General features: G+C 36.3%; 1 protein-coding gene across 6 annotated transcripts in view; it reads left to right on the plus strand.

Moving 5' to 3' along the window:
• The window catches only part of NAP1L2 (nucleosome assembly protein 1 like 2), a 236,007-nt gene that overhangs the window by 128,855 nt on the left and 92,812 nt on the right, over positions 1–14,340 (plus strand). For 4 of the 6 annotated variants that reach the window (XM_078064736.1, XM_078064737.1, XM_078064738.1 and 1 more), the window contains exon 1: positions 3,999–7,391. In XM_078064736.1, coding sequence (XP_077920862.1) covers positions 4,378–5,766 — 1,389 coding nt within the window. In that variant the 5' untranslated portion in view covers positions 3,999–4,377 and the 3' untranslated portion in view covers positions 5,767–7,391. Of the gene's footprint in view, positions 1–3,998; positions 7,392–10,896; positions 11,179–14,340 lie in introns of those variants that run through there. The other 2 variants (XM_078064739.1, XR_013444694.1) reach the window with 2 other exon arrangements.

The following is a 14,340-nucleotide window of genomic DNA, read 5'->3' on the forward strand; positions in this document are numbered from 1 at the left end:
TCAAACCAATAAAATATGGGCAAAGAATTTGAAGGTATTATGCCAAATATATATATATATAAATATCCAATATATATATGCCAAATATATATATATATATCTCCAATAAGCAATAAAAGGTCAGTAGAGAAATGTGAATTAAACCACAACAAGATACCATTCTATATCCACCAGAACAGCCAAAATAAAAATGACTTGCACACAAATGTTCATGGTAGCATGATTCATAGTAGCCAAAGTTGAAAACAGCCTATATGTCTATTGACTAGTGAAAAAATAAACATGGTGTGTTATATCCATACACTTAAATACTATTCAGCAATAAAAAGGAACCAACTATGGATACTTGCTATGGCATAGATGAATCTCAAAATCTTTATTCTCAGTGAAATAAGCCAGACACACAAGACTACCTATTATATGATTCAATTTATACGAAATATTTAGAAAAGGTAAAGTTATAAAGACAGAATGTAAATTAACAGTTGCCTATGATGGGAGTGGGACGTTAGGCAGTATAGTGGGGATTAACAGTAAATGTTTATGAAATATCATTTTGGGATGATGGACATGTTCTAAAACTTTTTCATGGCAGAGGCCGGTAAATTTAAGAAACCATTGAATTGTGCACTTGAAAAGGGAGAGTTACATGATATACAAAATATGACTCCATGGAGTTACTTTAAAAATAAACAATGTTGACATAAATATTATTGTACATGCCTTTTTGTGTATATACCTAAATGTGGAATTGTTCGGTCCTAGGAGAGGCATGTGTTTAAACTTAGCAGATGAGACACCTGGGTAGCTCAGTCAGTTAAGTGTCTGCCTTTGGCTCAGGTCATGATCCCAGGGTCCTGGGATCGAGTCCCGCATCGGGCTCTCTGCTCTGTGGAGAGCCTGCTTCTCCCTCTGCCTCTGTCTCTCATGAATAAATAAATAAAATCTTTAAAAAAATAAATAAACTTAGCAGATAGTGCCAAATAGTTTTCAAAAGTTGTACCAATTTACAATCCTAGTAGTAATATCTAAGAGTTCCAATTTCTTTACATCCTTGTCAAAGTTTGGAATTCTTAGTCTTTTTAATTTTAGCCATTGTCAGTTCTCCTTATGTAGTAATCACTTATTTGTTTTGCATATATATGTGTATGTTATACATATTTCACCTATTTTTGCTTAGTGCTCATTTTACTGACAATATTGTTTATGTTTTTGTTTGTTGTTTTTTTAACATTTTTTTATTGTGGTTAAATATACATAACATAAAATTTATCATTTTAACTATTTTTAGGTGTACAGTTCAGTGGCATTAAGTACATTCACATTATTGTCCAAATATCATCAACATCCGGAACATCTTCATTTTTGTGAACTGAAACTCTGTGTGCATTCAACAAAAATTCCCATTCCTCCCTGCCCCCAGACTCTGGCAACCACCATTCTACCCTATGAATTTGACTACTCTAGTTACCACATGTAAGTGGAACCATAAACTATTTGTCTTTTTGTGCCTGGATTATTTCACTTAGCATAATGTCTTCAAGGTTAATCCATGTTGTATCATGTGTCAGAATTTCATTCCTTTTTATGGATGAATAATATTTCCTTTGTATATATGTACTATGTTTTGTTTATCCATTCTTCCATCAATGGACATTTGGATTGTTTCCACATTTTGGCTATTGTGAAAAATGCTGCTATGAACATATGGGTGTAAAAATATCTGAGACCCTGCTTTCATTTCTTCTGGGTATATATCCAGATGTGGAATTGCTGGGTCGTGTGGTAATTCTATGTTTATTTTTCTGAGGATCCACCATATTGCTTTTTACAGCAGTTGCACCATTTCACATTCCTTAGCAACGCACAAAGTTTCCAATTACTCCATATCCTTGTCTACACTTGTTATTTTCTGTTTTTATTCTTCTGATAACAGCTATTTTAATGGGTGTGGAGTGGTATCTCATAGTGGTTTTGATTTGCATTTCCCTAATTAGTGATGTTGAACATCTCTTCAGGTGCCATTTGTATCTCTTCTCTGTAGAAATATCTATTTAAGTCCTTTGCCCATTTTTTAACTGATTTGCTTGTTTTTGTTGTTCTTGAGTTGTAGGAGTCCTTATGTATTCTGGATATTAATCCTCTATCAGATAAATGATTTGTATATATTTTCTCCCATTTCATGGGCTGCCTTTTAACTCTGTTGATAGTATTTTTTGATGAACAAAAGTTTCTAATTTAAAGAAGTCCAATTTATCTATTTTTTCTTTTGTTGCCTATACTTTTGGCATCATATACTTTTGTTTTATGCAATGAAATACATCATTCCCTTTGTGGTTTCTGTGACTGCATGTATGACTAGGATGTACTCTTCAATCTTAAAATTAGATGACATATTTTCTCTTTTAATAATTTGGTTTAACTACATAATATATTTAAATAACAATGGATTTTCTTCTAAAATTACATTTTTGGAAACTACTAAAGGACATTGGAATATGGTAGTGAGAGGGAAAAGTTTATAAAAGAGTTTATCTCAGTTTTGTTTTTAGAAAACTCTAGCCTAAATGCAATACATATATAGACATGTTAGAAAGAAAAGGACCAAAATGTTCACATTGGTTCTGTCAGGGTTGTGAGATTATTAGTGATTTCTGTTGTACTCTAAAATTTTCCTTATTTTCCAAATTTTTAAAAATGAGCATGTGTTGAATTTATTATCAGAAAACTACAAGGAATGTTGCAACTTCAGAACCAGAAAAAGAAACTTGGAATGCGATGGACTCATAACAAGGGAACTACCAGACTGATACATAAGGCTGAAAACTGAATTTTGTAAATACTGTGATGGTATACAGTACACAGAGATAAAATAAGTAAAAAGAAAACTACCTGTATACTGAAAGAATCTTAAAGAAATACAATATGTAAACAGTGTTTATCTCTGCGATAATAACACAATGCAAATTGTTTAAATCTGGGAAATAGTTAAAATTTTAAAAATTGTTCAATTAATAAACTATCAGCATTGGAAATATGGACAATAAATATCATCAATGATTCCTATCCAGAAGATATTTTCAAAATGACTGCATAGTATTCCATCCTGTATCATGTATTTAACCATGTCTTTAATGCTGAGATTTAGATTATTTTCAGTAACTCAAAAGTGTCAAGCAAATGCTATGATTTTTTAAATAAATATTACTTTACATTTGAACATTTCTTTTTAAAATGCCCAATGGCTTGAGAGCCAGTATCCAAAAAGAGGAAGAGACAAGTCAGTATTAGGACTGAGTTACTGATAAGACTGGTTTATTGTCTTGTGTGTTCACTTGTCAGTTGGATACAGCACTTTGGATCTTTATCATGGGCCCTATTTCACCCTAACCCTCATCTAACCACCTCTTTTGTCCCCCCTCCCACCCCAGGAAATGTTAGGAGGCATTTCCAATTTAAAATTACTGCTCACTTACCATATAGCTTGTGGAAAATACAGTAAAAAACAAAATATAGACTATTTAAATCACTGACAATTACACCATCCTAAGACCAAGATCGCTAATTTTTTTAAGTGTTTTCCCTTCTAGCCTATCTTTATAAATCCCCCCGCCCCCACCTCTCCTCTTTCCAGAGCCTGCGGCTAAAATCAAAGGGACAGATTTAGGATGGGTGGATGCCTTGTCCTCTGGCCTTGTCCTACATTTTAGATAGTATTTTTTTTAGCTTTTTTTTTTTTTTTTTGATATTATAATACCAGTTACAAACTGAGAGAATAAACAAATAAAATCTAGGTTTCTGAAAACTCGGGAGGGGGTTGGAGGATAAGTGAGAGGTGGATGAATCAGCTATATTAGAGAACCTGGGAAGGTGAGCAGAGCTGGAAAACTTGCTAGATCTAATAATTTATTGGCTCAGGACTTGTCAATCGCCCAGCCCAGCAAATGAGATTAGAGCAGAGTCGTAGGGGAGGGAGGGAGTGACGCAGCCAACTCTTTGCCGGGAGAAAAATCTAGTCAAGAGACAGCTGCGTAATCATATTGCGGCACCGTTTTTTTCTTGCAGCAGCTGCTGCTTGCGAAGGGTCCGCCCACTGCAGCTCTCTGCAGTCTCTGGCTCGCTCTTCCAAGACTGACCATCGCCACTCTCTGCACTCAAGCCCTGGCTACGGTTGCCTCTGTCCGCTTCTCACAGCATCAGCACAGCCTTCATCCCGGCAGCAGCCTCCACCGTTACTCCCGCAGCCCAGACACTACTGCCCGTTCCACCTCTGCTCCAACCACCGCCGCTTCTGCTATTCCGGTGAGTCTTTCCCTGCGGAGGCCAGGTCTCCTTATCTTGGCGGTAGCCACCTTACGCGTTACGGTCCTTTGAAAAATGGCCGAGTCAGCCGACCACAAGGAACTGTTAGAATCTAGTCAAGAAGAGGCTGGTAATAAGGTAATGATGGAGGGACCCGGGGAACAGCCGGAGCGCAGTGAAGATGTCGCAGCTGGGCCTGGAGATGATAAGGAGAGCGGTGAAGAAGCCGCCGCTGGGCATGGGGAAGAAGGGGGAAAAGGTGAAGATGCTGCTGCTGGGTCCGGGGAAGGCGGGGTAAAAGATGAAGATACTGATGAGGATTCAGACCGTCCAAAAGGACTTATTGGTTATCTTTTAGATACAGACTTCGTTGAAAGTCTACCTTTGAAAGTTAAGTACCGTGTGTTAGCCCTCAAAAAGCTTCAAACTAGAGTGGCCAATCTAGAATCCAAATTTCTGAGGGAATTTCATGGCATTGAAAGAAAGTTTGCTGAAATGTATCAACCCTTATTGGAAAAAAGACGTCAGATCATAAATGCAATCTATGAACCTACAAAAGAGGAATGTGAATATAACTCAGACTCTGAGAACTATGATGATGCGATGTATGATGAGGAAGAGATGTATGGTAATGAGGAGGGCCTGATGCATGAGTATATGGATGAGGATGATGGTTATGAGGGAGATTATTATGATTATGCTGTTGAGGAGGATGATGACGATGACGATGACGATGATGATGATGATGGCATTGAGGCTACTGGAGAAGAGAATAAAGAAGAACAGGATCCTAAAGGAATTCCTGATTTTTGGCTGACTGTCTTAAAAAACGTTGACACACTCACTCCTTTGATTAAGAAATATGACGAGCCTATTCTGAAGCTCCTAACAGATATTAAAGTGAAACTTTCAGATCCTGGTGAGCCTCTCAGTTTCACACTAGAATTTCACTTCAAGCCCAATGAATATTTCAAAAATGAGCTGTTAACAAAGACTTATGTGCTGAAGTCAAGACTGGCGTATTATGACCCCCATCCCTATAGGGGAACCGCGATTGAGTATTGCACAGGCTGTGAGATAGATTGGAATGAAGGAAAGAATGTCACTTTGAAAACCATCAGGAAGAAGCAGAAACACCGGATCTGGGGAACAATCCGAACTGTAACTGAAAATTTTCCCAAGGATTCATTCTTCAATTTCTTTACTCCTCATGGAATCAGCTCAAATGGAAAAGATGGAAATGATGACTTTTTACTTGGTCACAATTTACGTACTTACATAATCCCAAGATCAGTATTGTTTTTCTCAGGTGATGCACTTGAGTCTCAGCAGGAGGGAGTAGTTAGGGAAGTTAATGATGCAATTTATGACAAAATTATTTATGATAATTGGATGGCTGCAATTGAGGAGGTTAAAGCCTGTTGCAAAAATCTGGAGGCAATAGTGGAAGACATTGATCGCTAAAAGCAAAGTGTACCTGGCCCTGACATTAACTGCCCTAGATCGTTACTCAAGATATAAGAAGTTAATTACAGTCTTGTGTTCTGAATTTTTTCTTGTAGTGTCACTTAAAACATAGGTCTCAGAAGTATAAGGGAAATTTAAATACTAATTCATTTGATCTTGCATTTTAGTAGTAGAATGCTTTCAAGAAATGTAAACTGTGGTAGATGATTTAAAATATTAATATAGTGTTGTGTAGTTGAATCCTTCTAAAGTCCTTTTATCATGTAGCTATTAGTCTGTGGCTGTGAATATTATTGGAACTGCTAAATGAAGTCATTTATTTGGAAAGAAAATCTTGGAGAACCAACCCAAGGTTTTCTGCTGTTGTTGTTTGTTTTTTATATTTGTGTTTTCTTCATCCTTTATCTAGTGGGTTTAATTCTGTTGTACCTGCTTCATTTTGCAATAAAAATACAGTAGAATTTAAAACTTGAATGCTTAAGAAGCCTGCATATGGTTAAGAGTTTCAGGCAAAACCACATTTATTGTTAATAACAGCTTGTCCATAGGCTCTTGTATTTTATGTGACCATGATAAATAATAAAACTTAGTTATATTGAGGTTGGTGTTTATCAGTGAAGTGTTAATCACAGTACTCTCAAAAGATCACCACATATTGTTCTGTGTAATTTTGTAAACTGTAATCACAGTGTATAATTTCTCTTCCTATAGTACATTTAATCATTCATTGGAAGTAATCATGTTACCATTTTGAAGTTTTTTTTCATGTTCTTTCACTGCAAAATAAAATAAATAAAAACTTCAGAGTGTATCCTGTTTTAAAACTGATCTTTTTTTCTCATAAAAGTATTATGTTCATTGGAAAACATCTGGAAAATACTAAAAAACACATTAATTAAACCAAAATCCACATACCCACTCCCCAAAGATAAGCACTGTTAATGTCTTCACTTATTTTCTATTATTTTTCTGTGTTTAAATATGCATGCAGATTTACTAACACTATATTTAGATGTGCAAAGAAACTCAGATTTTTTTTAACTAATCTAATTTTAATCCTGAGTCCACTTCCACACCCCAAGTTTGCAGGGAAACAAAAATCTCAGTTTTAATCCAGTAAATTTGCTGCTATTTCATAATTTAAACACTGTTATAAATAACAGGCTCCTGTATGTTAGTCTATATTTCAGATTTACCTACCTTCCACAATGTCATCTAGATGTAGAGGGGCTTATATTGTTTTATGACGTTGGTGGGGGAGTGCACTGACTGGGGAAATAGGATGTGGTCGATTAGAGAGCTGACTTGTCTCAGAGCTGACCCTGCCTTCTTCATATGTGGAAACCCAGAGGTTTGGCTTCCCATTTTGGCAGACTCTGAAGGTCACATCTATCCCTCTGGGAAAAACGGAATTTTTAAATCCCTTCCAAGCCATGTGAGATCTGAGAGCGGCTAGGAAGTGCTAACTGTGTCTCGTTATTGCTGCCTATCCACTCTTCCATCCCAGGTGATTGTGATGTGATCCCACAGAATTATAAGATGAAAGTGGAACAAAAGCTCTTCTGCTTGTGACTTATTCCTCCATTATTGAACATGCCTCCTTCGGATTTTGGCTCAGAGAGGTAAGTTTATAACACTGCCTGATTTTCTTACCCCTGCCTCATCTTTACAATCAACTGAGGAGGCAGATAGGGGCGTTTTCTTTCCATTTCCTATCTGGATAGGACCCTCCTCTAATATATCTTTCTCCCAGGGACAATGGTAAATGCTCACTTGCTTTTCTCTGGGGTTGCAATAGTTGACAGGGTATAGGAAAATAGAAACAATTTAGTATTATAGGGGAACCTAAATTGGGAAATACTTCCAATGTATGCTTGATAAATATAAACATTTTCATACTCTTCACCACCCTCAATCTTGACCTCTGTTAAATTCCTGACCCTCCAACCCCCCCAACAAAACAAAGATTGGGCCTCTTTTAATTGTAGTTACTGTTACTGTGCATTAAAAATCAGAAACATGGGTGTATCTCTCCCTCTATTTTACAGAGGGGGCTAGGCATCTTGAAGTCCCTCCTGTCCCTTTTTCTAGCCTCCATGAGATAGAGCAGTAAAACTGCTTCTGACCTTTGCTTTATCCCTCATGTCAGTGGTGTCTAGCTAAAGACCATCAAGGACATACCCATAGTTGAACAAGGACATGCCCAAGTTGAACATAGTTGAACAAGTTGAACATACCCATAGTCTCCGTCATTGCCGTGAGAGAGAACACACATCCTAAGGAGACACTGTATGTTATCAGTAAGTAAGTGTTAGAAAACATTGTGGAATTTGGGCTTTGGTTGTGTGATTTGATGGAGGTTCTGTGGAAGTGGGGGTTTACTCTATATTATAGGACAATTTAATGGTTGGTAGTTCAATAAATCTCATCCATAGGGAGGAGAGACTAGAACAAGGATACAGCTGTAATTGGTAAGGAGGTCATAGCCATTCATTTTAGCTAGAATGGCAGTGGTGTTTGGGATTTTGTGAGTGACACAGTGACCTTGTTTTTGTCTGTGCTTAGACAAAATTAGGTGGCCTTACTTTGTCTCATTTTATTACAGTCCCAGGATAACCTTGTTTGAGGTTGGTATTCTATGAGATGGTTTATATCCAATAGAAGAATAGCATGGCCTAGCTGTGTGGATCAGGCCAGTTTCCTAATGTCAGGGACTGCTTTTTATATTTCCTTCTCTTTCACCCCTTCTCAGGGATGAAATTTGAGCCTGTCATCACTCCCTTAGCTTGTGTTGGGATGGATGTTCATTTGATTTGGGTTTAGACTAGTGTAAAGGAACTTTAGGCTTTGAGGGTAGGCCATAAGTTTCAGCCCACATACTAGGATTTAGTGCCCAAGTGTGACTAAGAATAGGATTTTTACCTTAATATTTTTATAATTGTTCTTTAAAAAATGTATCATTTATACAGTCCTGAAAGGGTTGTTGAGGTGGCTATTGGGCCTTGTTAGAAGTTTGGTATTTCCCGGGAATATACTGAAATACCTAAATACAATAACATTCCATTTTTGGGGTACATAAAAATTTATAGTGTAAATTGTAGTATTTAGTATTATATATCACATGGTAGAGTGGTTAGTCTTTGAAGCCAGGCTGCTTAAGTTCAAATCCCAATTTTGTAACTTATTAGTCTGGTGACCTTGTACAAGTTACTTTATGTGTCTTAGTTTTCATATCTGTAAAAATATAATAATTGCATATCTACCTCATAGATTATTATGAAGATTTAATTGATTTATATGAAGTGCTTGAAATATGCATGGCACATAGGGAGTGCTGTATAGGTGTATCTATGTTATTTTATTACTAAGTTTATATCTGTGAAATATTCAAAACTGGTATACAGTGAAAGTGCAGTAAATTTTTATTAAATTATTAATAATTGTCCTTGTAATTTGTTTTCTAATTTACAAAAAGTGAAAGAGTATACTCTGCATTTTAATAACAAAATCTCCAGGATTTCTGCAAGTATTAAGGAAGCTAAGTGGCAAATTTAGCAGCAGTACTTAAGATACTGACAAGCCTGGTTAATGATGAGGAAAATATAGTGACTATGGTGTTACTTCCTCACCACTGAATGCATTCATTATCTTCGTAGCTGTGTACACCAAACTCAACACTCACCACAGGCCATTTGTTCACTGGCCAATGGTGCATTATTAAATTAAAATATTTGGAAACCAGAGAAAAATAGAATACAGAAAATAAGAATCACGAAATTATATATCATCCATAGGTACATAACATTTTTTTAGTTACACAGATATATGCAACGTGTAGCTTATTATTTTAAAGCATATAATCTTTAAAAAATAATTATAAAGAATAAGTTTACATGGAACACATTTCTGAAATATATTTTCTCTGAATTTTTTTTGTCAAATAATACAGGTTTTAAAGTAAAAGAGAAAAGACTGTCCCAAAGTAAACAATCTCAGCCTGTTTTTTAAAAAACTACTCTAATGATCCATCTGTTGACCTGTTCTCAGGGTGTTTTAAGACAATAAAAACTCTCCAGGTCATGCAGCCAACGGGTAATCACTGCCCTCCATTCTGCATGTGCACACACCTCCTCACTTCTCCTGGCTCTGCAGAGGTTTGCGTGTGCGCGCGCGCATGTGTGTGTTCACGTGCGGACCCGCATGGGATGGGGTAAAGTGGGAAGGAAGTTAGGGGGGTAATGGTCATTTGTCATAAAGGACCCTAGCCCCGGTGAAACTTCTCTGTCAGGGCGTGTGCGAGAGCACATGGGGGCGGGGGAGACAGGGCTTAATCATCATGGAGGCCGCTACTGTATGTCTCCTCTTCGGCCTTTGTGCGCGCGGTCGTGCGTGCGTGCGTGTGTGCGCGCGCGCGCGTGTGCGCGCATGCTGGTCAAAAGGAATGGGTGAGTCGTCTTCCCGGCTCCGGTGGTTTACGAAACCATATTGTGTGTGTAATAGTGCCTGTGCCGGTAAGAAGAAAGGCAGTTCTGGCCGAGGCATACCCGGGTCGGGGTGCTGTCTGTGGCTTTGAAGGAGGTCGGGAATGGAGGCGCGTTCTTCCACGTTGAAGTCAAGGTCGACTTGTCTGTCTGCTAAAGCGAAGGTACCCAGAGGGAAGGCAATGATAGGTGGCAGCGTGGAGGGAGGGTCCTGGCGTGGTTAACATTTGATCTGACCCACACCTGGGGGAAAGAGAAACTTAAGTGGATGACAAGAGGAGAGTCCCAGAATTGGACAGTGTGGGAGGTTTTGATTTCAAATACCTGCAGAATAGATACCTTTTGGTTGATGAAGTACAATGGCACCTTGGGCCCAGGACAGATTTGGGTCAAGCGTATATAAATACAGGTATGTACATCTATACAAGAAGTAGTGTGTATAAAAGGAGTATTACTGGTTCTGACACCTACTGAGTACTTCAATGTCAATACTAGTGTAGGCGTATTTGGTAGAAGAAATCAGTCTGTAATATGTTAATCATCTGTTTGCGATTCACTGCTTCTGTAAAGTGCAGAATCTGTGTATTAATTTAAACATACAAAAGGTTCAGCATTCCAATCGATTGTATCACTTGATGTGAGAAAAAAGCTTTCCAACCAGTCTTATTTAGTAAGATTGGTGTTGAAATAAAAATTTCACAAGGCAATTTCATGAAAATGGTGAAAGATGGCTGTATTTTTACATTTTCTATTTCACATTAACATGCTCTCAGACTCTTTCATACACACACACAGACACACACACACACACAGCTGGATGATCCAGAGTGAGAGGAAGCTCATGGTCAGAAGGATTCACAACAGGTGGAACCAGTATGGAGTGTTTTATCATTTGATATTTCTACATCAGCTATCAAGGTGAAAGGAGGTAATAAATATTGACATTGTGTCTATGTATGTGCATGCTTGCATCTGTGCATGTATGTGCATGTTTTAACGCAGAATATTTCAGTAACAAGTAGAAATGATATTTACACCATGATCTTTGTTGTCCAAAATATCACTTAGAGTTTGCCAGGAGTCCTGTGGATAAGGGAAGAGTGAGTGGTTTGTGATGAGTTCCCTTTCTCACTGTGATGAGGTACTTTCTATTTTACAGCTTAGAGGAATTGAAAAGGTGCTTATACTTACTAAGATATGTATTAGCCAATTTAAGATATTTGCATTTCATGGTCAAGTATTAAACTTGCATACTTTTTCTGTATGTTAATGTGGTATTTTAGAACATTTCAGAATTACGTTCTCACTAGAGTTTGGATCAGGGTGGTTATCTCCATTTTTCAGATGAGAAATCTGAGATATAGACATGATTTGCCAGTACCATTCAATTAGTGGTGCAAGAGTTCATATCTGATCTCATTGCTCATGCTCTTCATCACGCTATGCTGCCTTCAGTGAAACTGATGATGAATGTATTGCTAGTTTGCTTGATATCAAAATGCCTCTACCCATATTAAAGCTGCTTGGTACTAGCATAGGAATAGATATTAACATATTCCTTTGTCAGATGTGTTACCTCATTGATTTAGAATATATGATAACAGCTAGGCTGAAGGTTTTTTAGAAAACTCCCTACTGTAGTTTAACAATGTAAAAGTATTACAGGAATGAAATCTCATTTTCCTTTAAATATTCTATAGTTTAGACTGCTAATCTGACCTATTCTTGCATGGGTTTTAATTTAAATTTATTGCTGTTTTAAACCTCAAGTTTTAAATCTCGGTTCTTGTTCCTATTGTGGAACTTGTGATCTGGGTCACCAGTTTCTATATCTATACGATGGAGATAATTAGTAGTGCCTAGGTCATAAGATTCTTTTGATGATTCTTTGTGATAATGACTACCCAGCACTTAGCACAATGTCTGGCACATAGCAAGCTCTAAAACATTAGGTGGTTATTATTATAATAATCATTTTCACTTCTTAGGATTGTCATGGAGAAAAAAAATCATAAGGTTGGTTTGGTACATAGTAAGGGTTTAATAAATTATAGTTACTCTTTTATAGCTTTCTATCCCTGAGGTGATCACAAACAAGAGGATTTGAGGTCATTTTCTTTTGTCATTTTCTCTTTTTAAAAATTTTTTATTTGAAATAATGAGAGACTCACAGGCAGGTACAAAAATAGAACAGAATTACATGAGCCCTGTAGGTTTATGCTTTTTGCCAGATTTTGGAAATTTTCAGCTTTTATTTCCTTGAATATTTTTTTCAGTTCCACACCCTTTCTCCTCTTTTTCTGGGGCCTGGATGACATGATGTTAGATCTTTTATTATTGTTATAGATGTCATGGTTCTGTTCATTTTTTCTTCAGTCTATTTTTGTTGTTCAAATAAGGTCAATTTTATTTATCTGTGTTCAAGTTCACTGATTCTTTCCTGTCATATGCATTTTGCTATTGAATCCATCCAGTGTATTTGTTTTATTTATTTTTTCAACTTTATTTCTATTTGGTTCATTTTTATAACTTCTATTTCTTTGCTGAGATTTTCCCTTTTCATTTGTTTCAAGAGTCTTCATAATTGCTCTTTGAAGCATTTAATCATAATTGCTTTCAAATACTTACCAGATAATTACAATACTGAGTCATGTTGGTGTTGGCATATGTTGATTGTTTTTACTCATTCAAGTTGTGATTTTTCTGGTTCTTGATATGATGAATGGTTTTTTATTATATCCTGGACATTTCTAGTATTATGTTATGAGACACTGGTTCCTATTTAAATCTTATATTTTAGCAGACAGTCAGCCTGGTTAGGTTCAATGTGCAGGTGTTTTTGTTTTTTGATGACCTTGACAGTTTTGAGGAGGAGAATCAGTCAGGTACTTTTTAGAATACCCCTCAGTTCCACTGTGGTTGTACCATTTAATGAGGGTTTCAGTTTCTCTACATCCTCACCAATACCTATTATTTTCTGTGCTTTTTAAAAATAATAGCCATTATAATGTGTGAAGTGGTATTTCACTGTAGTTTTGATATGAATTTCCCTAATGATTAGTGATGTTGAGAAGCTTTTCATATACTTCATTGCCATTTGTGTATCTTCTTTGGAGAAATGTTTATTTAAATCCTTTGCCCATTTTTGCATTGGGTAGTTGTTGTAGAAGTTCTTTGTATATTCTGTATATTAATCCCTTATCCCAGATCTGTAATTTGCAAATATTTTCCCCCATTCCATGGATTGCCTTTTAACTCTATTGATGGCATTCTTAATGCAGAAAAATTTTAAATTTTGATGAAATCTAATTTATTTACATATTCTTTTGTTCCTTGTGCATTTGGTGTCATATCCAAGAAATCATTGCCAAAGCCAATGTCATGTGGTTTTCCCTTATATTTTCTTCTACAAGTTTTATGATTTTAGCTTTTACACTTAGGTATTTGATCCATTTTGTGTTAATTTTTGTATATGACATAAGATATAGGTCCAACTTTATTCTTTCACATGTGGATATCCAATTTTTCCAACACCATTTGTTGAAGACTGTCCTTTCCCAATTGAATGATTTCAGCATTTGAAAAATTTGACCATTTTTGCAAAGGTGTATTTTTGAGCTCTTTATTTTATTTTATTGGTCTATATGTCTGTCTTTATGCCATTTTCACACTATTTTGATTACTCTAGCTTCATAATAAATTTTGGTATCAGGAAGTATGAGTCCTCCAAAAGTGTTCTTCCTTTTCAAGATTGTTGGCCTACTCAAGATCCCTTGAGATTACATATGAATTTTTGGATGAATTTTCCTATTTCTACAAAATTGTAGTTGGGATTTTGACAGGGATTACATTAAATCTGTAGATTGCTTTGGGTAGTATTGATATCTTAACAATATTGATTCTTCCAATCTGTGAACATGGGATGTCCTTCCATTTATTTCTGTCTTTAATTCTTTTAGAAATGTTTTGTAGTTTACAGTGTACAAATCTTTCACCTCCTTGGTTAAGTTTATTTTATTTATTTTTTATTATTTTCAGAGGTAGAATTTAGTAATTCATCACTTGCATATAACACCCAGTGCTCATTACA

The sequence above is a fragment of the Halichoerus grypus genome, chromosome X, assembly GCF_964656455.1.
Source record: "Halichoerus grypus chromosome X, mHalGry1.hap1.1, whole genome shotgun sequence".
NCBI lineage: Eukaryota > Metazoa > Chordata > Mammalia > Carnivora > Phocidae > Halichoerus > Halichoerus grypus.